This window comes from Bufo gargarizans, chromosome 3, assembly GCF_014858855.1.
Source record: "Bufo gargarizans isolate SCDJY-AF-19 chromosome 3, ASM1485885v1, whole genome shotgun sequence".
NCBI classification, from domain to species: Eukaryota; Metazoa; Chordata; class Amphibia; order Anura; family Bufonidae; genus Bufo; species Bufo gargarizans.
The window spans coordinates 421,312,626-421,337,651 of NC_058082.1; the positions used below are offsets into that span (position 1 = coordinate 421,312,626).

Sequence of the window (25,026 nt, forward strand, 5' to 3'; positions counted from 1 at the left end):
GTTTTTTGCCCTATTCCACAGACGCTGCTCAGCTGAAAATTAATTTCCAGATTATCTCCTACCAATGGTCCGGGAAACACTGACAGAACCTGGATGCCATCCATGTTCCGTCAGTGATTTTTCACAAACCCATAGACTTCAATGGGTCCACATAACCAAAGTAGTGTGTGTCTTTACAGCAAAAAATAAATAAAAATACACATACAAATCAATAAGTAGGTGTGCCACCTATAGAAAATGCGGAGTGCACAAGTCAGTGAAAAATGAAAATGTGAATGAGGCCTATAAATAGAGTGCAGTCAATGGAAAACATGGACAACACACGTCTGTGATTCACTGTGTGAATGAAGCCAAAGGGCTCATGGACATAAATGCCTGTCCAAGCATACCTTGCTGCATTTTCAAAGTGCTGCTTTTATAACTACATTGGAGATACTCAGGAGGTAATCTAGAGGTGGATACAATCTAAAAAAATAAAATTAAAAAAAAAAAGTATGATTTGTTTGTTTAAAATCTTTCCCCTCTTTAAAATGGCAGACCTGGTTCTGTGCAGAAATTGTTGTGCTTTTATTTCAGGTTCCACTCTTCGGAGGTTTGGATGCTGTCTGATCTGTAGACAGCTCTCCATTATGCAGCAGGAAATTGCATTTTTGAAATATGAGATTTGTAAATTAACCGTTAAACTCAGGCTGAAAACGTTGCAATGCCACTGCCACAGAGGCCCCCTAGAAATGGAAGATGGGTCTGGTAGACAGAGTTGTGGATAGAAGACCAGTCTCCCAGTCTGTGGCTTTCCATAATTCATTTGCAGCACTTTCAGAGGGCAAGAGCAACATGGAAGATGGCTCAGGCACAGTGGGTGAGAAACAATCATCTCCCATGCCTAAAGTATGCAAGGCTGCAGCCAAAGACAAAAAGGAGAAGGAGAGGACTGATAGTAAGCAGCTGTTGGTAGGCGATTCCATCATAAGAGGTGTGAAGTTTGAGGAAAATGGTTTTGCGAGATGTCTCGCTGGTGCTACCACTAGCAGGGATAGATGACATACCCTTAATATTGTTAGGCAAGCAAAGCAGGGAAGGGAGGTGGATGTTATTGTCCATCTTGGGACAAATGACCTGGCTTGCAATAAGGTTTCAAAAGGTGAAGGAAGCTTTTTTTTTTTTTTACACACTTGGAAAGGATATATGAGAGGTTGCATCAACTTTCATTCTCTGCAGTTTTGCCTGTGCATAACCTTCAGCATGACAGGAAGATGCGCATTAAGGAATTCAATGTATGGCTTGGTGAATGGTGTCTGAACCAAGGGTTTGGCTTTGTGGCTCATGCCGCTCTACAGAGCACTAGTGAGACCTCATTTGGAGTATTGTGCTCAGTACTGGAGACCATATCTCCAGAAGGATATTGATACTTTGGAGAGAGTTCACAGAAGAGCTACTAAACTAGTACATGGATTGCAGGATAAAACTTACCAGGAAAGATTAAAAGGACCTTAACATGTATAGCTTGGAAGACAGACAAGACAGAGGGGATATGAGAGAAACTTAACTACATAAAGGGAATCAACAAGGTAAAAAAGAGGAGAGAATATTTAAAAGAAGAAAAACTGCTACAAGAGGACAGTTTTAAAAGTAATATCAGGAAGTATTACTTTACTGAGAGAGTAGTGGATGCATGGAATAGCCTTCCGGCAGAAGTGGTAGCTGCAAATACAGTGAAGGAGTTTAAGCATGCATGGGATAGGCATAAGGCCATCCTTCATATAAGATAGGGCCAGGGGCTATCCATAGTATTCAGTATATTGGGCAGACTAGATGGGCCAAATGGTTCTTATCTGCCGACACATTCTATGTTCCTAAATGTGTATGCCCGTGCTTGCAGGCCACGATACACGCATTCTTGTGCATGAGCCCTAGGGCCTCTTGCACACGAACGTGTGCGCTTCGTGGCCGTATTGTGGACCCGCAATACACGGGCACTGTTCAGTGTGCATTCTGCATAACGGAACAGAACCCTACGGAGGGCTTCTGTGGTGTTTCGTCCCGTACTTCCGTTTCGCAAAAAGATAGGACATGTTCTATCTTTTTGCGGAACGGCCGGATCACGGATCCATTAAAGTAAATGGGTCCGAGATCCGCTGCGGCTTCCCCATGGTGGGTGTTCATGCACGGGCACTGGGCGCACATGTTCGTGTGCAAGAGGCCCAAGTCTGTGTTGCTGCAATTTGCACCAAATTTCTCAAATCTGGCGCATTCTAAAAGGAGTTTTGTCACCTCAGCAGGTGGCATTTATCATGTAGAGAAAAGTTAACACAAGGCACTTACTAATGTATTGTGATTGTCCATATCGCCTCCTTCGCTGGCATGATTAAATTGTCAATCACATTATACACTGCCCGTTTCCATGGTTACAACCACCCTGCAATCCAGTAGTGGTTGTCGTGCTTGCACACTATAGGAAAAAGCGCCGGCCTCTCTGGTGTCTGGGACAGCAGGAGCTCATATACGCTGGTGCTTTTTCCTATAGTGTGCAAGCACAGCCACCACTGATGGATTACAGGGTGGTGTGTAACCATGGAAACAAGCAGCATATAATGTGATTGAAAAATGAATCCAGCCAGCAAAAGAGACAATATGGACACTCACAATACATTAGTAAGTGCCTTCTATAACTCTCAACACATGATAAATGCCATTTGCTGAAGTGAGAATCCCTTTAACCAACCATACACCTTTGTCTAGAGGGGTTACGCCACATCCTTTTTTGCACCTTTTAGAAAAGGTTGAGATTGGGTGTTCACCTAGTTAATATGCAAGACTACTTTCACATTAGTGGTTTTTGAACATCCGTCATGGATCTGCAAAAACTCTGCCGTTACAATAATACAACCGCATGCATCCATCATGAACGGATCTGGTTGCATGATGTCTTCTATAGCCATGATGGCTCCGCCTTGAACACCATTGAAAGCCAATGGAGGACGGATCCGGTTTCTATTGTGCCAGAGAATATGGATCCGTCCCCATTGACTTACATTGTGTGCCAGGACGGATCCGTTTGGCTCTGCTTCGTCAGGCAGACAGAAAAATGCTGCAAGCAGCTTTTGGTGTCGGCCTGCAGAGCGGAATGGTGACGGAACGGAGGCAAACTGATGCATTCTGAGCGGATCCTTTTCCATTCAGAATGCATTAGGGCAAAACTGATCCTTTTTGGACCGCTTGTGAGAGCCCTGAACGGATCTCACAAACGGAAAAGCAAAAAACGCCAGTGTGAGAGTAGCCTGTAACTTGTAAAAATTTAGATAGCAAGTTTTGCTCAAAAATGGCATGTGGCAACATTTGTAACTTTTTCCACCAGAATTCTGGCACTAATTAAATGTATGTATGGAGGGTTTCCACATTTAGAATCACTAGGAGAGTCTATATATGTCTACAATGGGGTTCTGGTGCCAGGTGAACTCTGGGTCTATAGGTCAGTCTGACATTATTATACACTGCATACATTGAATGGTATCTAGTATATTATAATTTTGGTTTTAGACTATGAAATGCAAATTGTGTCCTCTTTTCTATAAATCCCCTTTCAGATTCGCAGCATGAGTATGTGGCAGCACCCATCCTAACCTCCCAGCACTAAGGGGGTCACATAGCACTATATTGGTTTATGATGCTATGTAACCCTTACAGTTCTGGAATGTATTGGATTACATAATGCTGTCCGCGTTATCCAATAAGGGCTACATAGCATCGTAAATCAATATAATGCTATGCCACTTGTCAGTGCTGGGAGGTCTGGACAGGTGCTCTCGCTGACACATGCTGCCACTGCAATGCATAGAACTTGCTCATCTGAAAGGGGCCTAAAACTGAGAATTAAAAAAAGAAAAAGGCACTAAAGTGAAAAACTTAAAAGGTGTTGTCTCCCTTCAGCAAATGAGATTAATCTTGTGGGCAAAGTTAATACAAGACCCTTACTAAAGTATTGCGATTGTCCATATTGCCTTCTTTGCTGGCTTCATTCATTTTTCCATTCCATAGTTACGACCACCCTGCAATCTAGCAGAGGTGGCCATGCTTGCACACTACAGGAAAAAGTGCCGGCCTATATGCACTTACACGGTCCTGGCCACCAGAAAGACTGATGCATTTTCCTATAGTGTGCAAGCACGGCCACTGCTGCTGGATTCCAGGGTGGTCGTAACTATGGAAAAGAGCAGTGTATAATGTATTGGAAAATGAATCCAGCCAGCAAAGGAAGCAATATGGACAATCGCAGTACATTAGTAAGTGCCTTGTATTAACTTCCTCTACATAATAAATGCCATTAGCTGAAATAAGGGTACTTTCACACTAGCGGTTTTCTTTTCCAGCATAGAGTTCTGTCAAAAGGGCTCAATGCCGGAAAAGAACTTGATATATCCCCATGCTTTTTGAATGGAGAGTAATCCGTTCAGGATGCATCAGGGTGTCTTCAGTTCCGTCATTTTGACTGATCAGGCAAAAGAGAAAACCATAGCATGCTACGGTTTTATTTCCGGCGGGAAAAAAAAAAAAACTGAAGACTTGCCGGAATGCAGGATCAGTCCTTCCGGTCTGCGTATGCGCACTCCCTCCCCTTTGTTAGAAATGCCTATTTTTGTCTGCAAAAAGGACAAGTTCTTTTTTGCGGGGCTGTGGAATGGCCTTATGGATGCGGATAGCATCTTTTGCGGTCCCATTGAAATTAATGGGTTGGCATCTAATCCGCAAATGTGGACCGAAACTGTGGTTGTGTGCATGAGGCCAAAAGGGTTCTCCTGCTTTTAAGAGATGGACTATCTTATGGTTAGAACTTCAAAAGTAAAAGGGCAGCACTCTTATTCTTAATTTTCAACCACATCAGTGTGCACTGGTCGAGGGAATGGGACGGAGAAGACACAATTACACTGCTCCGCTGTCAAAGAGGAACACAGGGAAGAGAACCCAATGCATCTACATTTTAATATTGATGACCTATCCTGGGAAACAGGACAACCCCTTTAACAACCCATTAGAGGGGAAAAATTCTGCCACTGATTAGAGAGTGACAAGTGGACAGAGAAGACCAGACTTATTACAGGAAACTTTTCCCACCCTTGAGGAGAACCTCATTACAAAGCTGTCCATGGGAGTGTGTTCAAACACACCTTGATTTGCAGTCGGGCTGCATACAAAATCACATTGTAATAAAAACACATTTTTAAAGCCCATTCATATAATTCAGTCAGACGCCACATTTTAAGGTTTTATTTCTTCATTTTTAAAATCACAGTATTCCCTACTGCAAGCTGAGCATCCATGTCTATGCCCATGGGAGAAATTGCTTTTGGCCAGCAGCCATCTTGCTTGTATTGCCGGTTTTACACAGGCGCTCCCTTGTCTCTAGACGAAGATTGGGACATCAGTTTTCTCATCCATCTTGTATTGCAGGACAAACCAAATGAGCGACTGATGGAAGAATTCTGCCCAATACAAAAGCCGCTGGTAATAAGCTGTGCCCATGCGGACTACAGATCTGCCACGTTCATTTGCCGTTCTCCAGTCGTCAAGAGACATTTAGTGAAAGGATGTCAGGTTTGCTTTTTTTTTTCCTTCAACTGTATTCTGTGGACTGAGGAATGTGCAAATTAGGCAAAAAGACCCATCCAGGGTACTTTCACACTAGCGTTTTCGTTTTCCGGTATTGAGTTCCATCATATATTCTGATTAGAGAGCAATCTGTTCAGGAAGCATCAGTTCAGTCCCTCTTACGTTTTTTTGACTGAGAAAATACCGCATCGTGCGGCAGTTCTCTCTCCGGCCAAAAATACTGATCACTTGCCTGAAAGCCAGAGTCGGCATTAATTTACATTGAAGTGTATTAGTGCCGGATCCAGCATTAAGTGTTCCGGCAAAACGGATCAGCCTGACAAATGCCATCAGTTTGTTTCCGGATTGCCAGAATCTTCTGCTGCAAGTGTCAAAGTACCCTCAGGGCTTAGGGAGGTTGGCTTGTAACTACTCAAGCATTTTTACGTGGTGGCTTTTAAAATTATTTTTTATTTAATCCCCTTTCACACGAGTGAGTATTCCACGCGGGTGCAATGGTTGATGCGAACGCATTGCGCCCGCACTGAATCCGGACCCATTCATTTCAATGAGGCTGTGTATATGTGCGTAAGTTTTCATGCATCACTTGTGCGTTGCGTGAAAAATTGCAGCATGTTCTATATTCTGTGATTTTCACCCAACGCTGGCCCCCATAGAAGTGAATGGAGCAGTGTGAAAATTGCATCTCATCCGCAAGCAAGTGCTGATGCGATGCGTTTTTCACGGATGGTTGCTAAGAGATGTTGTTTATATACATTCAGTTTTTTATCCCGGTCGTGAAAAACGCACTAAAATCGCATTGTACCTGCGTGATTAAAACTGAACAACTGAATGCGATCGCAGACAACACTGAAAATAGAGCACTTTTCGCTGAACGCATCCGGACCTAATCCGCACGGGCTCGTCTGCAAGAGTCCTTACTTTACAGGCTTATTTTTCTACAGAGGTCTATGGGAAAATATCTAAAGAAAAAAAAAAAAAAAAAAAAAAAAAAAAAAAGTCACACCCAGAAAATGCTGTGATTTAGAGAGGGAAAAAAAAAAAAAAAAAAAAAAAAAAAAAAAAAAAAAAAAAAACACGGAAAATGTTTAGGACCACCACAACACAATGTGTGTAAGGGTGCATTCACACAACCGCATGTATTCTGGGGTCTACATGTGTATAAATAAAATAAAAACAAATACAGATGAGGTCCATGCAACATCCGTGTTGCATCTGCTTTTTTTGCGGATCCATTGTAACATCTATCTTTTTCGCAGGACTATGGAATGGACATAAGGATGTGGATGGAATGGGGCCCAAGAGGTTTTAGAATTTACTATTGACCAATATGTAACATACGGATCTGGTGTTTTCTTGGTTTAACCAAAAAAATAAATAAAAAATAATAATTGTGGGGGAGATTTATCAAAACTGGTGTGAAGGAAAACTGACTTAGTTGCCCATAGCAACCAGATTCTGCTTTCCATTTTTTCCAAGCTCCTTTGGAAAACGAAATGTGGAATCTGATTGGTTGCTATGGGCAACCAAGTCAGTTTTCCACCAGTTTTGATACATATGCCCTTATGTGTGCAACCATAAACATGAGACTTTGCAACACCATTGTTATGTGAGTGAGGTATACAATGCCTCGCCAACCTACGGCTCATTCACACGAACATGTGCAGTCCGCAATGCACGGGCACAGACCGTGTGCCCATCGTCTACCGACCCATTCACTTGAATGGGGTCCGTGATCCAAACCGCAAAAAAGTAGTGCATGCAATACTTTTGTGGTGCAGAGGCACAAATAGAAAACCCAAGTTAGCAGTCCGCAGTGCTTCTACGGGCTTCTTCTCCGTGCCTCTTTTCAGCACCGCATCTTCCGGACCCAATCTTTGGAGGGAGAACAGTTAAAACCTCCAGGGCTCCCAAATCTTAGTCCATTTCTCCTGACTATTTCTATGCTTATATGGGACATTCTCATAGCTTTTAACCCCGTTAACCAAATTTATCCAAGCATTCAAATTTGGAACATTTCGTGAGAACCGATTCCATCTAAAACACACAACACACAGATGCATTCTGAGCGGATCCTTTTCCATTCAGAGTGCATTAGGGCAAAACTGATCAGTTTTGGACCGCATGCGAGAGCCATGAACGGATCTCAGAAACGGAAATCCAAAACGCCAGTGTGAGAGTAGCCTGACAGACAGTCACACCATGTAATGGCCGACTGACAAGTTGAGCCAATTAGACTAATCCTGGAGACACTCTGGGAGATTCTGTAAGACTGGTGCAAAGGAAAGCCAGCCCATAGCAACCAATCAGACTGATCCTTTTATTTTCCAAATGAGCACTGAAAAATGAAAAGGTAGAATCTGATTGGTTGGTATGGGCTACTACTAAGCCCCCAGTTTTGATGAACCTCCCCCAGTGAATGCCCCCTCCTCCGTAGTAGTAGTACATCGACACAATTTGTGTTTTACACTGAATATTCCTTACTGTAAAATTGTATTACATACAGAAAAGGAAACTGCAATTATTAAACTTTACATTTCAGAGGGACATTTGTTTTCACTCAACTTTATTTCTATACATCATTAGAAAAGAAAACTAGGTATATGATGAGAAATCTACACACACTTAGTACAACATCTAAAAAGGAAGGGGATGAGATGACGGCTCGTATTTCTCTGCATCACAACATCATGTCGTCTATAAATAGAGGAAAGAAGTCATTAGACTGTCATAGAAACCAACCGGAGAGACTTTCCACTATCTGATCTGTCTGAGGGTGGAAATGCGCTCATCAGAAATCTGTAATGGTCAAAAGAGAAAAATATCAAGCCTGGACCAGGGCATCAGTGGCGGACGTTACTACCACACAAATGCCCCTTGCTGGCCACAAACTGTTGGATGAAAAAAAAAAAAAAAAAAATCTATAAGGACAGACATGCCACCTCTGCAGCCCGTTTAGCTGCCCAGCTGTAGACCTGTACCAGGCTGAGAGTGGGGGTTAGCGACCTGATGGGTGTGGAGCTTCACAGTATGATGGGGCACAGTTTGACATCGAAAAGTGTGACAGGTCCCCCAGACATAACTTTGCTTTGTGCCCCATAGATACGAAATCCACTCCTGTATAACATCATGATGCTACGCGTCCAACCCCTGGGATCCCACTGACCCAGAGAACAGAGGGGCCCAGGCTGTCTTCTGCACAGCGGTGCTCATAGTCACTCGCTTCACAGGAGATAAGAACGCAGCCCTATACAAGTGAATAGAGAGTTACTGCTGTCCCCCATATAGCAGGCAGCAGGGATAAACCCTCAAGGTACTGCAATGCTTAAAAGGGGTTATTCCATAATTAATGTAAAAAATGAAAATCAGACATCATATAGTACATGACAATCTCTTTCTAACAAAGCTAGAACCAGCCCTGTACCCCACATGGATCCAGAGATCTCCCCATTCATTGCTCGGCTAGATTTATATCAAGCTGACAGCTCGGGGGGAGTGTCTTTTCTGCTGGAGCTAAGGGGGCGTGTCTCAGCTCTCCCTATCACAGCTCAGGAGGCAGCTGAAGGATGAAACTGAGCATGTGCGGCCTTCTCAGTGAGCAGGTCAAAGAAATAAGAAATAAATCATCAGGTGGCGCTATACAGATACATTTTATTCAATAACTTAGCGGCTATGCTAAATTTTTAATTACATGCAATTACAAAAGTATTCAGATCCAGGTGCTGGTTTGAAAACTGGAATATTTTTCGGGGGACAACCCCTTTAACAAGTTCTATGGTGACTTCCTTCTAGGGATCATTATGGCTCCTAGCTTTTAGACACCAACCAATTAGTAAGTGGTGGCATGACCCAGCAATGTCATCATTGACTATGGTGGCAAAACCCCATTAAATGTAACCCTTCCCAAGAACAGTTAGGGTACATGCACATGGCAGGGTAGTTTATTCCCATTCTATGCTAAATCCACACCAAAAGCTGCATGTGTTTGTTAAATGTTACATTTTTTATTTTTTTAAGACCGAGTACCGATACTTTTATTTAAGTACTCACCAATACCAATTACGGTGTGGTAATGTTTTTACTTCAAATTTAATTTAGTTATAGGGGAGATTTATCAAACTTTGTACAAAGAAATAGCGGCGCAGTTGCTGATGGCAATGAAAAAAAAAATAAAGCTGGAATTTGGTTGCTATGGACAACTGCTTTACTTTTCCTTTGTACAAGGGTTAATAAATGGGCATGTAACAGTGCTTCCCAACCAATGTGCCTCCAGCTGTTGCAAAACTACAACTCCCAGCATGCCCGCACAGCTTTTGGCTGTGTGGGCATGCTGGGGAGGTGTAGTTTTGCAACAGCTGGAGGCACACTGGTTGGGGATCACTATTATATGCCCATTGCCCCCCACCACCACATTATTTTATTATTCACTGGTAAATTGCCATATGAACATTTCTCTTGGTCTCGAAAATCTATTGGAGCTAATCGATTGTCTGCAGGACTTTGGATAGGATCGATTTTTAGTACCATTCAATTTTTGTTAGGGGGATCCATACCCCTTCTATGGACATTGGGTTGAATATTGTATCTGGCATTTTATGATCATTTGCACTGTCTCCAGCTATCAATATTCTATTTGTCTGCTACATTATGCATTGTTTATATTCGTATGGTGCTGTTATCTATAGAGCCAAGTATTTTATCTACACCTTAGGCTGTTATTCATTTATTGATTTTATTGTGTGCTACCCAACAGCATAATTAAATAAAATTATATATTTCTTGTGTAATCACATGGTCCTGGATTTCTTTGAGTGCTCTGCCCACATTTATTCATTATTCACTGTTTGTCTGTTTTAACATGAAATGGAGAGAAATTAACTGGATTTCTTCTCCATTTCATGCATCATACCCACCTGGCCTGATGTAATCCTTCCCATGCAGTTGCACAGAGTACAGCCACGTGACCTCTTCGATATTCTTTACATATTTCCGGCATAAATCTGTGACAACCCCTTTAATGGCCAGAAGTGCTCCCAGTCTGGTAGATCCTTGGTGACAACCACAGCAGTCACAGGGGTGGTCAGCCACTTTCCCTGAAGTTCTCAATGCCAGCTCCTCCTACTTCTGCTCTGGATGGCTCTGCGTATGAGAGGCGGCCATATTGGCTGTCACACAGCTTTCTCAGAATCAGATGTGGCTGGCAAACTTAAGAACGGACTGCAGTACCGGGGCTCCGGCAGCTCTTGCCATCTCTCCACCTCCGGCCCAGCTTCTTGCAGTCCCCTGAGGATAATGTCCAGAACCCCAGCCAGAGGCGGCCTCCTCCTGCCGCTGCCGAGCCAGCACGTCCCCAGGTGCATAATATCCGCTGCCATCACCACGCTGATCAGCTGGGAGCACCACCACCGCCGACCGGAAGAGAAGATGGGACACGCCACCGCCCGGAAGAAGATGGGACACGCCTCCGCCACCGCTGATCTGAACCATGAGGTATCGGCGACATTTGCACGAGTACAAGTACTCGTGCAAATGTCCATTAACGGCCCCGATACCGATACTGGTATCGGTACATCCCTACTTTGTGGAACAGTGTTACGGGTGTGAGAAGCACACAGAAGACATCTGTATCTCTGTTCTGCAATAGACAGAACATGTCCCATTCTTGGCCACAAAATGTGGTTTACTGACCCATTGAAGTCAATAAGTCCGCATAAAAACTAAAAATGGATGCAACATAGATGTCATCCATATTTTGCATATCCGCGTTTTACAGTCGTGTAAATGTACCCTAAAGCCGCACAAACAACTGACATGCTGCGGATCTTGAAATCCCTACCGCAGATCGATTTACACATGGAAAATATCCGCACTGTGTAGATGACACAGATACTGTATTAGGGCTCATGCACACGACGGTATGCGCTCCGAGACATATGGTCTGTGAGCGAGCCATATGTCCCGGAGCGGCATACATTGTGTGCACGGGAGAGCACAGCATCATAGGTTACTGTGACTATTGTCCTGCACTCATAATCATACGGGTGCGGGACAAGATCCCAGCGGGCGGCCCGATGCGCACAGTCTCATAGTAACCCATGATGCTGTGCGCATGATGTATGCCACTCCAGGACATATGGCCCGCTCACGGACCGTATGTCTCGGAGGGCATACGGTTGTGTGCATGAGCCCTTATACTGAGGATTTTCCACAAAAAATCCACACGGATAATCTGTGCATAACACACTGTGTGCATGTGGCCTTTGAGTGCCATCGCACACAGCAGATTTTATTGCACCTCCATTCATCTGAATGGGGCTCTTTGGGGGCAAGCACATGGCATTCTGCAGGACCCATTCAGATGAATGGAACTAATTTTCTGTTGTAGAAAATTTCCGTAATAAAATCTGCTGCATGTGAGGGTGCCTAAACAACAAGTCCACTATTATATCCGGAAACAAAGCAGGTCAAATGGAGTCTGAAGATGAATCCTGCGAACCCTGCTTGGCCCATTAAAGTAAATGTCGCGGTATATGTTTGAATCTCATTTATGGGCATTCAAACGGAAAGTCCTGCAGTGGAATAAAACACAATGGGGGAGATTTATCAAAACTGGTGTAAGGGAAAACTGGCTTAGTTGCCCATAGCAACCAGGTTCCGCATTTTATTTTTCACAGCTCCTTTGGAAAATGAAATTTGGAATCTCATTGATCAAAACTGGCTTAGTATTGTGTACCATCCTCCTCCTATAATAATTCCAACTCTATATGTCGCTGACTATGCTCGGTTTAGACTATATCGGGCTGTTGAAGTATTTTAGGAGGATAATTGAGGGAATTCCCACAATATTCCTAGAATACGCTGTCACTTACTGATGGTGGGGACTTGCCACTGAAACCCTCTCTGATCACTAGAATGAAGGGTCTGCAGGGCCCTGTGGAGCTGCATGGCTTTCTTAGCACCATGGAATTCACGGCTGCGAAAACCACAGCAAATTTCTGCAGCAAAGTACATCCCATGTGGATGCGGCCCAAGTGTATGGCCAGCTAAAGAATGACAACAGGTCCCCGAGGTCAGAACTCACAGACCAGAAGACAGCCGCATATCACTTGCCATGGCTACAATACCCATGTAAAGAGGTTGTCCCACAAGAAATACTCTGCAGTTTTAAAACGAGCATGTGGATCTGAATTATTTTATAATTGCATGTAGTTAAAAATTTAGTACAGCCACTGAGTTATTCAATAGACTATCTGTATAGCACCACCTGCTGTTTGTTTTGTTTTTTACCTCTGTCGACCTTGCTGAGCTGGACGCACATGCTCAGTTCTATCCTTCAGCCACATCCCGAGCTGTAATAGGAAGAGAGCTGCAGCAGAAAGGACACGCCCCCTGAGCTGTCAGCTGGATATCTCTGGATCCATGTGAGGTACAGGGCTGGTTCTAGCATTGTTACAAAGAGGTTGTCATGTACTATATGAGGTCTGATTTTTTTTTTACATTAATCATGGAACAACCTCTAAGTTTATGCAGAATATCCGCAGCCTACATTCTATCCCAGCATACAGTTCCAGCTAAGTAGATGAGTTTTTTTTTTTTTTTTTTTTTTAAACACAGAAATTGACCTGTGGTGCAGATTATGAAATTCACATAATGCCAATTGTTTGTGCAGATTTGCAATGGAATGTATGAGCTTTGGGGCAAATTGTCATCAAAATTTGCACATGCAAAAGTAACACATGCAAATTTTGATGTGGAAAAGCAGCGAATACTGCACAATATCTGCGTGGCAAATCCACATAAACGGCACTGCTGTGTGCATCTACCCTAGTGATAGCCGTCACAACATAGGCTGGACAATACCTTTGAGGTCTCTCACTCACAAAAAAATAAAATAAAATAAAAGACAAAGGCCCAGATTCACTAATGTGTCTGCACCTAGAACTGGTCTAAAAAGTGACACAAATTGGTGCAGTTTGGGGCAACTAGAGTCTCTACACTTTTATAACTTACTCATCAAGGGAAGCAGAGATTAGTTGGAGAGACGTGTGGCCTAAAATGCTACATTTTGCCCCCAAACTGCACCACAATTCTGGTCCCGTTCTTCTCACCCGTCATGCAGAACTTTTTCTGCAGTCTAAAACAGATCTCTGATGGAACTGACAAAAACACGCAAAATGAGCACAACGATGCTCAAAATAAAGCTCAGATTTTTTTTTTTCTTCTTTTAACGGATCAACAGAATGGAAAACAAAATGGTGACGTGAACCTGGCGTTAGACAAGTGTCAGTCTCTGCCCAAGCTGACGTAAACCTGCAATGAGCATACTACAGAATACGGCTATCCACCTACAGCAGTGACTAATCCTTTATCAAGCAGGGCTGGCCACCAGACACATGACAATTTAGGATTTATGGCCTCTAACATGAGCGTGTTGATAACGCTGGGAGTACAGCAAGAACTGACAGCGCCATAATTCATGCTCGGTCCGGGAAATGTAGCCTGAACACACCGGTGTGAAAGGGGCCCAACGGTGGATCAGATTTACTAACCCTGTCTAAATGGCGTAAAGTCTAAAGCTGCGTCAGATTTATCACAGGGGCAGGATGATAAATGTGGTGCCGGGACAGGCACCTTTCTCGGACTTTACACCAACTATTGGTTGGCTTAGGCTACTCTCACACTGGCGTTTTGGCTTTCCGTTTGTGAGATCCGTTCAGGGCTCTCACAAGCGGTCCAAAACGGATCAGTTTTGCCCTAATGCATTCTGAATGGATAAGGATCCGCTCAGAACGCATCAGTTTGCCTCCGTTCCGTCTCCATTCCGCTCTGGAGGCGGACACCAGAACGCTGCTTAACTTTGCAACATTTTTTGTGCAAGCATTTTGGCTCAAAGTGTTACAATTTAAACCTATTTTCCCGCAAAGCCAGGAGAATATATTAAGATGAACACTAAGGGCTCTTTCACACGAGCGTGTCCCTTGTGCCTCTGCCTGACCTTTCTGTAACGGAATAATAGTGACATAAAGCTGTCAGTGTGATTCCGTAACAGCAGTATCAATCATGATAATGTCCTGTGCTTCCTAAGTCCAGACTGCACCATCCCCCTCTGACACACGGAGCGGATTCCCGCAAGGGACACGCTCATGTGAAAGAGCCCTAACATGTCTATAATGACATGCAACAAGTTCTGGGGCAAAATTACTCAATAGAAAATGTGGGACAGTTTTTTGCAGCATTTTTTTGGGGCCTTTATTTCTTCAGAAAATGCTGCAGCCAGTGTTTACCGTACATCAGTAAGAAAATATTACCCTCTTTGTGCCATTTTTCTTTACTTTTGGGTGTTTTTTTTAAGGTCAGAGGTCCTTCATTCAAAATGCATCATGCTTTGGGTGTGGCTTTTTTCACCATAGACTGTAACTAGAAAACATAAAATTCACTTTTTTTTTCACAAGCCAAAAATATTTTAAAAGTGTGAGGAAAGCCTACGGAAAATACTTGCATGAAACGACGCTGCACAGTGTTAATCCGCGGTAACCGCTAGGCACGGCCGTCCTTTCATCTTGTCAGGCTAACAGCGACACTGCATCACATGATTGGGACAAACAGGATCCAACTAATTCACTTAAAATATAAGATGCATCTTGGTCCCAGAGGAAGAACAGAACTTCTCACACAGCAATGGCCTTCAGGTCATAGTTATATCCCTAAGAAAATCTCCCAGGACCCCAGCTCAAGTCCCGTGCGACTGAATCACAAGATGAAAGAATCAAGGGAGCCATGCATCCCTATATGAGCGGCGCACGCACACAATGAGACTCTTTACCTAGGCTTATCCCAGAGGATGCCAGTGTCAGTAAGTCTATGTGCAGAATGGAGGATTTCTCTGTAAGTTTCTAAATCTAGAAAGTTGTATAGGACTGCTCATTATGTATATATATGGCGACATTACCCAGAATATACGTTACCAAAATATCCTAGACTTTGTACAATGCCTACTTGTCAGGCTCTGTTCAGACCTGGTTTTCTTTTCACATTCGCTGATTTGCTAAATGTATCAAGAAAGCTACTCACACATACAGCAAAGGTATCCATAAGCCCCTGTGCACCCAGTGTATACCACAGCATATTTGTTTACAGTAAGGGGTTATCCATGAATTTCACACTGATGCCTACCCTTACGACAAGTCATCAATATCAGATTGGCGAGTATCTGACACCTGGGACCCCCACTTTAAAGAGGCGGATCAAGCACAGCGCCATTGTATAGTGGCTGTGCTTGGTATTACAGCTGCGACTAGGTCACATGACTGATGTACGGCGACATCACTGGCCTAGGAAGAGAACTAAATGCTTGCAGAGTGCCGGGGCCCATTTATACGGCTGATCGGTGGTAGTGCCTGCCAATCTGATACTGATGACCTATCCATTAATATCAAATTCCTGGATAACCCCTTATATAGCTGAGGTATGGCATACAGTGGCTTATGATGGAGGTATACTGTATATCCAGGAAAGTCCCCCATGCATGGAACCCAATGATTCTAGGGGATGGTAATGATGAGATTGTGCCTACGATATGCCATCATGGCTGAGCAGCCTGACAGGAAAACTCACCAATATGTAGTATATGCAAGTGCCAGAGTGCAGTGTGTAGTGAGGCCCCGACTCCCCGAGACAGCTCTGCAAGTGCAAGGTTGCTGGCGGCCATTAAAATTGATTCCCAGAGATCCCCTTTAAGTATTATACAGGGACCATTCAAATCAATGGGTTGTCCATGTAATAAAGGACAGGTCCTACGGATACAATACGAGGGGATACATAGCGTTTCCTAAACTGGACAACCTCTATGAATCTACAGCAATGAGCAACTTTGTAAAACCTCTGCTTTAGGCCTCTTTTACACTGGCGTGTGTGCCCCGTGGTCGTGCTCGAGCACAGTCCGTGGGGCAGCCGCAGCAGATCGATTCACTTGAATGGGTCCGCGATCCGGACATTCCGCAAAAAAGATAGGACATGCTCTCTCTTTTGCGGAACGGAAGTACGGGACAAAACCCCACGGAAGCACTCTGTAGTGCTTCCATTCCGCATCTACGGATTTGCGGACCCATTGAAGAGAATGGGTCCGCATCAGTGATGCGGAATGCCCACAGAACGGCACCCATGTATTGCGGATCCGCAAATGCGGTCTGCAATACGGCAACGGGGCGCACATGCCCGTGTGAAAGTCCTTACTCAACTTGTGACGATTTGTGGGAGGTACATAAAAAATAAAATAAAAAAATTTAACAATTCTTATTATTTCCATTCACATCTAAGGCTATGTTCACATGTCAGACCGTACAGGAACGCCAAGTAACGCGCTGAATGTGGGGTTGGGTAAGCGTACCAGGCACTGCTTATAGGATCTGCCTGGTGATGCCCGTAAGGGTAGGTTCACATCTCCGTTTACCCGATCTGGCAGGCTGTTCCGCCAGATGTGTTCACTGGCCGTGGCCTAGCCTGATACTGACAGGCACCGCCGGACCTCACTGACTATATACTACATGAGCACCAGGTTTTGGCTAGGCAAAATCCACTGCACGCACCAATTTCTGTCTGGTTGAAACCCAACACTCATGGCAGAAAGAAGACGGACCCCATTGTAGCAAATAGGATTACCACTGTGAATGGCAGTACCTGGCAAGGCCGGACCCTGTCAACTCTAGCAGGCTGTTAAAATGTGTGAACCTACCCACGTAAGCTGTAGTACCAGGAACAACCACTATTGAACGTACGGCGCTGTGTCTGGTAAACAATGAAGGGGACTGTTGGAGCAGAGCAGCCCTTTCAGTCTGCTGTCCGGTAGGGGTGCGGGGGTCAATTCCCCACTGATCTGATATTGATACCCTATATTACAGGGCAGGCCATCAATATCAGAGTTCCAGAAAAACCCTGTAACTTAGTTTAAGCCTCTGTTTTCCATCAGTGATTAGGAGTCAAAACCAAAGTGGAGGCTACACCGAGAAAACGGCGGAAAGGAAAGATCAGCACCTGTTTTCCTGCAGCAATGCCCCCATCAATTTAAATGGGTTGTCCCTTCTCCCCGCTGGAGCCAAAGTGTGACATGCCATCTACACACGTCACCACTGACAGCCAATCAATGGCTTCAGGGGTGACCGGCACGTGGCCGGGGTAGTTTTTAAACTCTGGTCTTGTAGAAGCATCTTAAAGGGGTAATCTGCTTTCATACAATGATTTTTCCTTTTAATAAAGGGGAGGAGGTTTCCCACCTACATGGGGGACACAATGTAAACAATCCATCCAATATCTACTCCCTCAAGAGTTTTCACAAAGACCTCAAACGGAAACAAAAAAGGTTCCAAACCAGACAACACCTTTAAGATTAGGGTTCTCCAGGGTTGGAAAAAGATAAAAACATCAATTCTCATCTCTTCAGTCCCCTGTAGTTCTAGTGTGATGCTTTGGTGGTCTCAGTTTTTGTTTGTTTCCTTCCCTGCAGTGATGACATCACGTACATCCTCATGAGCGCTGCAGCCAATCACTGGCCTTACTGTGATGCTAGCACCGCTGAGGTCAGCGAGTACCTAGTGGATGTATGTGACATCATCGCTGCGGAGAGGTAATCAAAAATGGCAGAGAGCGCTAGAGTGACAGTGCAGGATCGGCGGGCAAGGTTTTAGGGCTTTTTTAATCCATTTTAACATCCTGGACAACCCCTAAAAGCCTTGAGCATTTTGAGGTCTACCAACCACAAAAAAATAAAAGCGGTCCGTGTGCCAACATTTTTTTTGCAAACCCACTTCAATGGGTCCGCGGTCTGCATTTTGCAGCGAAGTATAAGACATGGTCTATCTTAGCTGAATTTACAGATGTGGAAAGCACACAGGTGACTTCTAGACAGAACGTATACCATGTTCCTCTGCAAAACTAGACCGCAGACCCATTGAAGTCAAAGGGTCCACAACAAAAAACATGGCCGGGACATGGACCCAATCTGTATTCTGCAGATCAGCGGACCGCAAAACTGACTGGATGGCATGCATGAGGCCTAAATGGGAGAGCTGGGCACATGAGACTGAGTATCTGTGAGGTTGTAAGTAGGTCCATCATGGTCAAGCTCCACAATCAGCTGCTCTCATGGGGAGATTGCCATGTTCTTCCCCTCATTGGATGTGACCTATTATTGGGCCCCTGTTTAGATACATAGGCGTCCACCACTTCTGAGGCGCTGTGGTCCTCCAGAAAGTATGGTCCGCAGCTCAATTCAAGCCAAGACCCAACCGAAGGCCATCATACCTTCACAGCCAGACACCTGTATGTAGCAGAGCCACATCCATGCAAGGAATGCCATCCACAGTCCTACTGGACCACAAAGAGAAGTGAGGCTGCAAGCTGAGAACCTACAAGACCAGCAGAAGACCTCCCAACATCAGGTCCTTCACACTGTGCCCACATCACAAGTTATACCAGCCAGAGGCCAACTCTCGTTGCTATGGGAAACTCCATGTCACTTGGAGGATCCCTGGACCAGCGGCAGCTGATGGCGCAGGGTGTCCCCAGCATCCAGATGCCACCACTGCACGCACACACCTGACAGCGCCATGCTGGGACTTGTAGTCCCCTGGCAGTGTGCCCACAGCTCTGACGTACACTTACCGAGCTCTCCAGCGTTCAGCTCCGAGTCCGGCCCTCCGCTGTACGTGTGCTTTATGTCCCGGAAGAATCTCTTAGTGTCTCGCAGATTCTGATGCAGCCTGGCTAGGTGCTTAGTGTAGTAGGCGAAGCCTCGGGTTAACTCCCGCTGGAAGGAGCCGGAGCCCCCAGAAGAGCCATTCCGGCGATCGCCCGCCTCCATTCCCGGTTCAGCCCGTGCCCGCTCACACTTCAGCGGCCAGGAACCGACACAACAACGAGCGCAGCGCACTGCCCATGGGATGGAACCTTTATGATCAGCGCCCGGGGGTGAGGCGGACAGCTACTGCTTCGCACGCATGCGCTGCGGCCGGCGCGGGGGGTGCGGGGAAATGTAGTTCCCAAACGGAACGTCGCAGAAGTCTAATCAGGGAGCGAGGAGAGTATGGGCAGGGTGGGCTGTTAGTTACTGGTGGCTGTTCTGTGGGAAGTACTGACCTCCTGCTATACTTTGGAATATTTCAACGTAACAATCCACTATATACAGCCAGTGTAGCCTGCACTAGACTGGGCAGCTGCCCATAGGTTTGACCAGACTGGTTATATAAAAAATTCCCACCGTCCTGCATGAGGCCCTGTCCCTCCTTAAAGGGGTATTCCATCATAATGATCACTGTTGATCATGTGACAGTGATCATTTTTGTAAATATATTTGATTAACAAATTCCTACCATTTAGGATAAAATTCATCCCCACTTACCTCATTGTTGTCATTCAGTCTCCCCTGGTTACGGCCACGGCTCTTCTCCGGAATCCTGGTGGCCGCATTTGCGCAGAAGACTCCTTCTTTTCTCCCGGCCGGGCCTCTCGCTGTCCTGAACGCGCACGCCGCCACGCATGCGCAATGGGGACTTCTTCCTGGCCAGAATAGTACAGCGCCGCGAACGCGCACGTGTTTTCTAATAGGAAATTCATCACCGGAAGTGAACTTTTCTTAGACTCGGTGACGTACCGGAGCGCTGAAGCCTCTTCTTCCAGCTGCTCAGGGAGTAACCGGCACTGATGGGCGGGCTTTAGTGCTGCTCTAGACAGTAAAACGGCTAGGGCAGCGCTAAAGCCCGCCCATCATAGCAGGTGAGGTCACCGAACACACTGCCGGGCGGAAGCCTCCGCCCAGCAGTGTGTTATTGTAAACAAAAGAGTCTTTGCCCTGCGCGATTTAGCACAGGGCAAAGGAGAGCATTGGAGAATTAACTGCTCCGATGCTCAAGTCAGGGGGGCTGCCTGGGTGAAAATGGAGGTATGTCCGGGTTCAGCTCTGAACCTGGACAACCCCTTTTAAGGGGATGTACAATTAAAGGGGTTGTCTCACTTCAGCAAGTGGCATTTATTATGTAGAGGAGGTTAATACAAGGCACTTACTGATGCTTTGGGATCGTCCATGTTGCCTCCTTTGCTGGCTGGATTCAGTTTTCTATCATATACACTGCTCATTTCCATAGTTATGACTAGGGGTGAGCGAATTGCCCTTCAGGTCCTAGATCCAAAGTTGATTAGTTCCCCAACTTCATTTAATGACCTGTTATTGGCATTAAAATGTATGGGCTTCGCAGAGGCAAAATTGGTGAAGAACTTCGGGCTTCGATTCTACAGTAAATGTAGATTACATTTGTCCTGTAGACCTGGATCTGCTTGGTGGGACCTCATCTGTTCTTGGCATTGGATGAAACTAGACATGAATCACCATTTGTGAAAATGATGCACACTTCCAGAGAAATTACTTTTCAATAGGTCAGCTGTAAAGAAGGCCATATATGTGAAAGTTGATGAAAATGGATGATTTTAACAATAATGACTGTTTATCAGGTAAATTTGGAATATATAAAAGTCTCGTCTGCACTGGATACGTGCGGCGAGCCAATGGACTTAAGGCGCAAATCACAACCCGAGCTTGGATACGAGAATTTTTTTATTTTGAAAAGACGACGCGTTTCGGGGTACTCAGGACCCCTTTATCAAGTCTGTATCCTTGGCAACGTGAGTCCGCTGGTGCCCTCTCCTGGAGGTCCCTTTCAGAAGGAATGCTGATGGGGATTGCTGGAGAGTGTCCTGCTGTTGCGGCGCTGTTGTGCTTGCTGCACGTGTAGTTGACACTGCACACTACACGTGCAGCAAGCACAACAGCGCCGCAACAGCAGGACACTCTCCAGCAATCCCCATCAGCATTCCTTCTGAAAGGGACCTCCAGGAGAGGGCACCAGCGGACTCACGTTGCCAAGGATACAGACTTGATAAAGGGGTCCTGAGTACCCCGAAACGCGTCGTCTTTTCAAAATAAAAAAATTCTCGTATCCAAGCTCGGGTTGTGAGTTGCGCCTTAAGTCCATTGGCTCGCCGCACGTATCCAGTGCAGACGAGACTTTTTTATATTCCAATACCCACCCAAGTGGCGGTCTGCCCCCGCCCAGGGTTACTTCGGACACCATCCGGCAGCACCAACCCAGACAACCTCAACTCTTCAAACTTCCCTCCACCAAGGTTGCAGCACAATCAGTGCAAACCAAACCAGGTGAGTAAATTCACTCATCTTGGTTAGGGGGAAGGGACATCTATCTGTTTACCCTCACCTATGAGCGCCTTCTCTCCTCTCTTGGCCATCTGATCACTATCAGGTAAATTTAACAGTGAATGATCAGTTCAGCCAACTGATGTCATCATCCAATAAGTCGGGCAAAGATCTTATGAAGCTTATGAAAGATCTTTTTATAGACAAATGAACTTTCTTTGAAAGCATGTTCCCAGAAAGATGGTTCCTCCTATGCCCGAAGTCATTGAACATGGATGGCCAATATGAATGACTGTAACGGCTAAAATGTGTGTGGTGTTGTCTTTATAACGATCACCATAGAATCGTTTATTCAACATTTGTAAAATCATCAACCTACTTGTATCTTATTTATATGGACACTGTAAAGAGGACCTATTACTAACAAAGGGGCTGTCCCAGAAAACACACGTATCCCCTATTCACAAGCAGGGGCGTTGTTAGGTCAAAACATTCGGGGCTGGAGCCCCGGATGTTTTGTCCTGTGCCCTGAATGCAGGGCCGGTGGGGGCCACTGGCACGCGGCGCCGCCTCCTAGCTAATTTATTCACTTCACTTGCCTCAGTGTAATGTAGCACAGGCGCAACGGGAGAGGCATCGTCGAGCGAAGTGCGCATGTGCCGTCTTCTAGCGCACCTCGTTCGGCGATGCCTCTGCCAGTGCACCTGTGCGAGATTACACTGAGGCAAGTGAAGTGAATAAATTAGCTAGGGGAGGGGATCTGTGGATGACACTTAGGGGGATCTGTGAATGACATTTATGGGGGATCTGTGGATGACATTTATGGGGGATCTGTAGATGACACTTATGGGGGATCTGTGGATGACATTTATGGGGGATCTGTGGATGACACTAATGGGGATCTGTGAATAACACTTATGGGGGATCTGTGGATGACACGTATGGGGGATCTGTGGATGACACTTATGGGGGATCTGTGGATGACACGGGGATCTGTGGATGACACTTATGGGGGATCTGTGGATGACACTTATGGGGGATCTGTGGATGACACTTATGGGGGATCTGTGGATGACACTTATGGGGGATCTGTGGATGACACTTATGGGGGATCTGTGGATGACACTTATGGGGGATCTGTGGATGACACTTATGGGGGATCTGTGGATGACACTTATGGGGGATCTGTGGATGACACTTATGGGGATCTGTGGATGACACGTATGGGGGATCTGTGGATGACACTTATGGGGGATCTGTGGATGACACCTATGGGGGATCTGTGGATGACACTTATGGGGGATCTGTGGATGACACTTATGGGGATCTGTGGATGACACTTATGGGGATCTGTGGATGGCACTGTTATGGATGATTTGTGGGGTTGCCCAGACGGCTAGGCCCTTCACTGTAGTTATTAACACAATTCAGCAGTCCCCCATTCACTGAAGGGGGGACTGCTGAAAGTGGTTAATAACTACTCGTGCCCCACAAGTTTGTAATCAGTAAGGGATCTGACTGCTGGGGCCCCCATCAGTCTTGAGAGCTGTGCCCTGTGAACCCAGTTTGAATGGAGTGGTAGTCATGCATTTCTGCTACTGCTCCATTCAACTCTATGGGACTTCCAGCACAGACAAGCACTACCAGCCTCTCCATCAGGATGGGTGTATGGGACCGCCGTTCTTAGAATCAATGGAGGTCCCAGCAGTCAGACCTTAGTGCATAAATTGTCCTTTGTGTTTTTCTTCAGGACTCACGTTTTCATTAAAGGGCATCTTTCGATAGATCTGTAGCTATGAAACTGGCTGACCTGTTACATGTGCAATTGGCAGCTGAAGGCATCTGTGTTGGTCCTATGTTCATGTGTGCCTTATTATATGCAAATGAGCCTCTAGGGGGCATGATCACATTTACACTGCCTGGCCCTGTCAATCACAGTGCAGAGGGCGCAGCAGTTGCAGAGAGAGCTGAGCCTCTAAGTGTAAAGACAATGCCCCCGTTGCTCCTAGAGGCTCATTTGCATACAATAAAACCTAATTTTTCTCAGCAATGCGGTCACATATGAACATTGATATGCAAAATAACGGTGGAGCCCCAGTTATTGGTTTTCAACACAGTGAAAGCCAGATATCCCTCAAAGGAAGGAAAACCAAGCAAAGGGGTGTCCCCATTACAGAGATCACCAAATCCACCATACTAAGTGGCCCCTATGTCAAGATCCCGCTCTTTTACAAGCTTTAAGGGTGTGACGGGGAAGACCTAAGTCAGTTATCCTTCCACAGACAGCTGTTTCGGGGTGTTGCCCCTCATCAGTGTGGAGTAGGATTCTGGCTAACCGGGAGCAATGCCTTGGAGACTACGCAAACAAAACAATAGCTGATCTTAGGGAGACCAGCTACAGAAAACACTGTGGAGCCTCCTTTAAGAGTCTCAACACAGCAATCCAAAGTGCACATATGAACATTGGACCAACACAGATGTCTTCAGCTGCCAAGTGCACATGTAACAGGTCAGCCGGTGTCATAGATACAAATCCTGTTGTCTGCGACGAAGTCTGTGACCCCCTGAGAGAGAGCGATCCCTTACAATATATATTTATATATGTATATATATATATTTAGGCTAGTGCTACACTGTAACTTTTTGTAGTGCAACTGATTGATTTGAACTATTGAACTACAGCTGAGTCCAAATGAATGTATTCATTTGAATGCAAACTTGTGGACCGCAGCTGTAGTACAATAGTAAAAGTCAATCAGTAGTGCTATAAAAAGTCACAGTGTAGCCCTAGCCTTAAAGGGGTGTCCCACGAAAAGTATTCTGCAATTTTAAAACCAGGCGATCTATCTAAATACTTTTATAATTGCATGTAATTAAAAATTTTGTATAGCCACTGAATTATTCAATAAGATGTATCTGTATAGCGCCACCTGCTGTTTGTTCTTTTTCTTATTTCTTTGACCAGCTCACTGAGAAGGCCGCACATGCTCAGTTACATCCTTCAACTGCCTCCTGAGCTGTAATAGGGAGAGCATGGACACACCCCCTTAGCTTTTATGCTGCCTGAGGCGAAAACTGAAACGGTGCCCCCCACCCCATGCCAATTACTTAACCTAACCCCTTTGCCACAATGTCGAGGTCTCTGGATCCATGTGAGGTGCAGGGCTGGTTCTAGCTTTGTTAGAAAGAGGTTGTCATCTACTATATTTACATGGCAGTATTTG

General features: G+C 45.3%; 1 protein-coding gene across 1 annotated transcript in view; it reads right to left on the reverse strand.

Annotated features, from left to right (window-relative positions):
• DSTYK (dual serine/threonine and tyrosine protein kinase) overlaps positions 1-19,577 on the reverse strand; it is a 91,034-nt gene extending 71,457 nt beyond the window's left edge. The window contains exon 1 of the mRNA XM_044288416.1: positions 19,261-19,577. Within this exon, the coding sequence (XP_044144351.1) occupies positions 19,261-19,459 (199 nt within the window). The 5' untranslated portion in view covers positions 19,460-19,577. The remainder of the gene's footprint in view (positions 1-19,260) is intronic.
• Between the last annotated feature and the right edge of the window lie 5,449 nt (positions 19,578-25,026).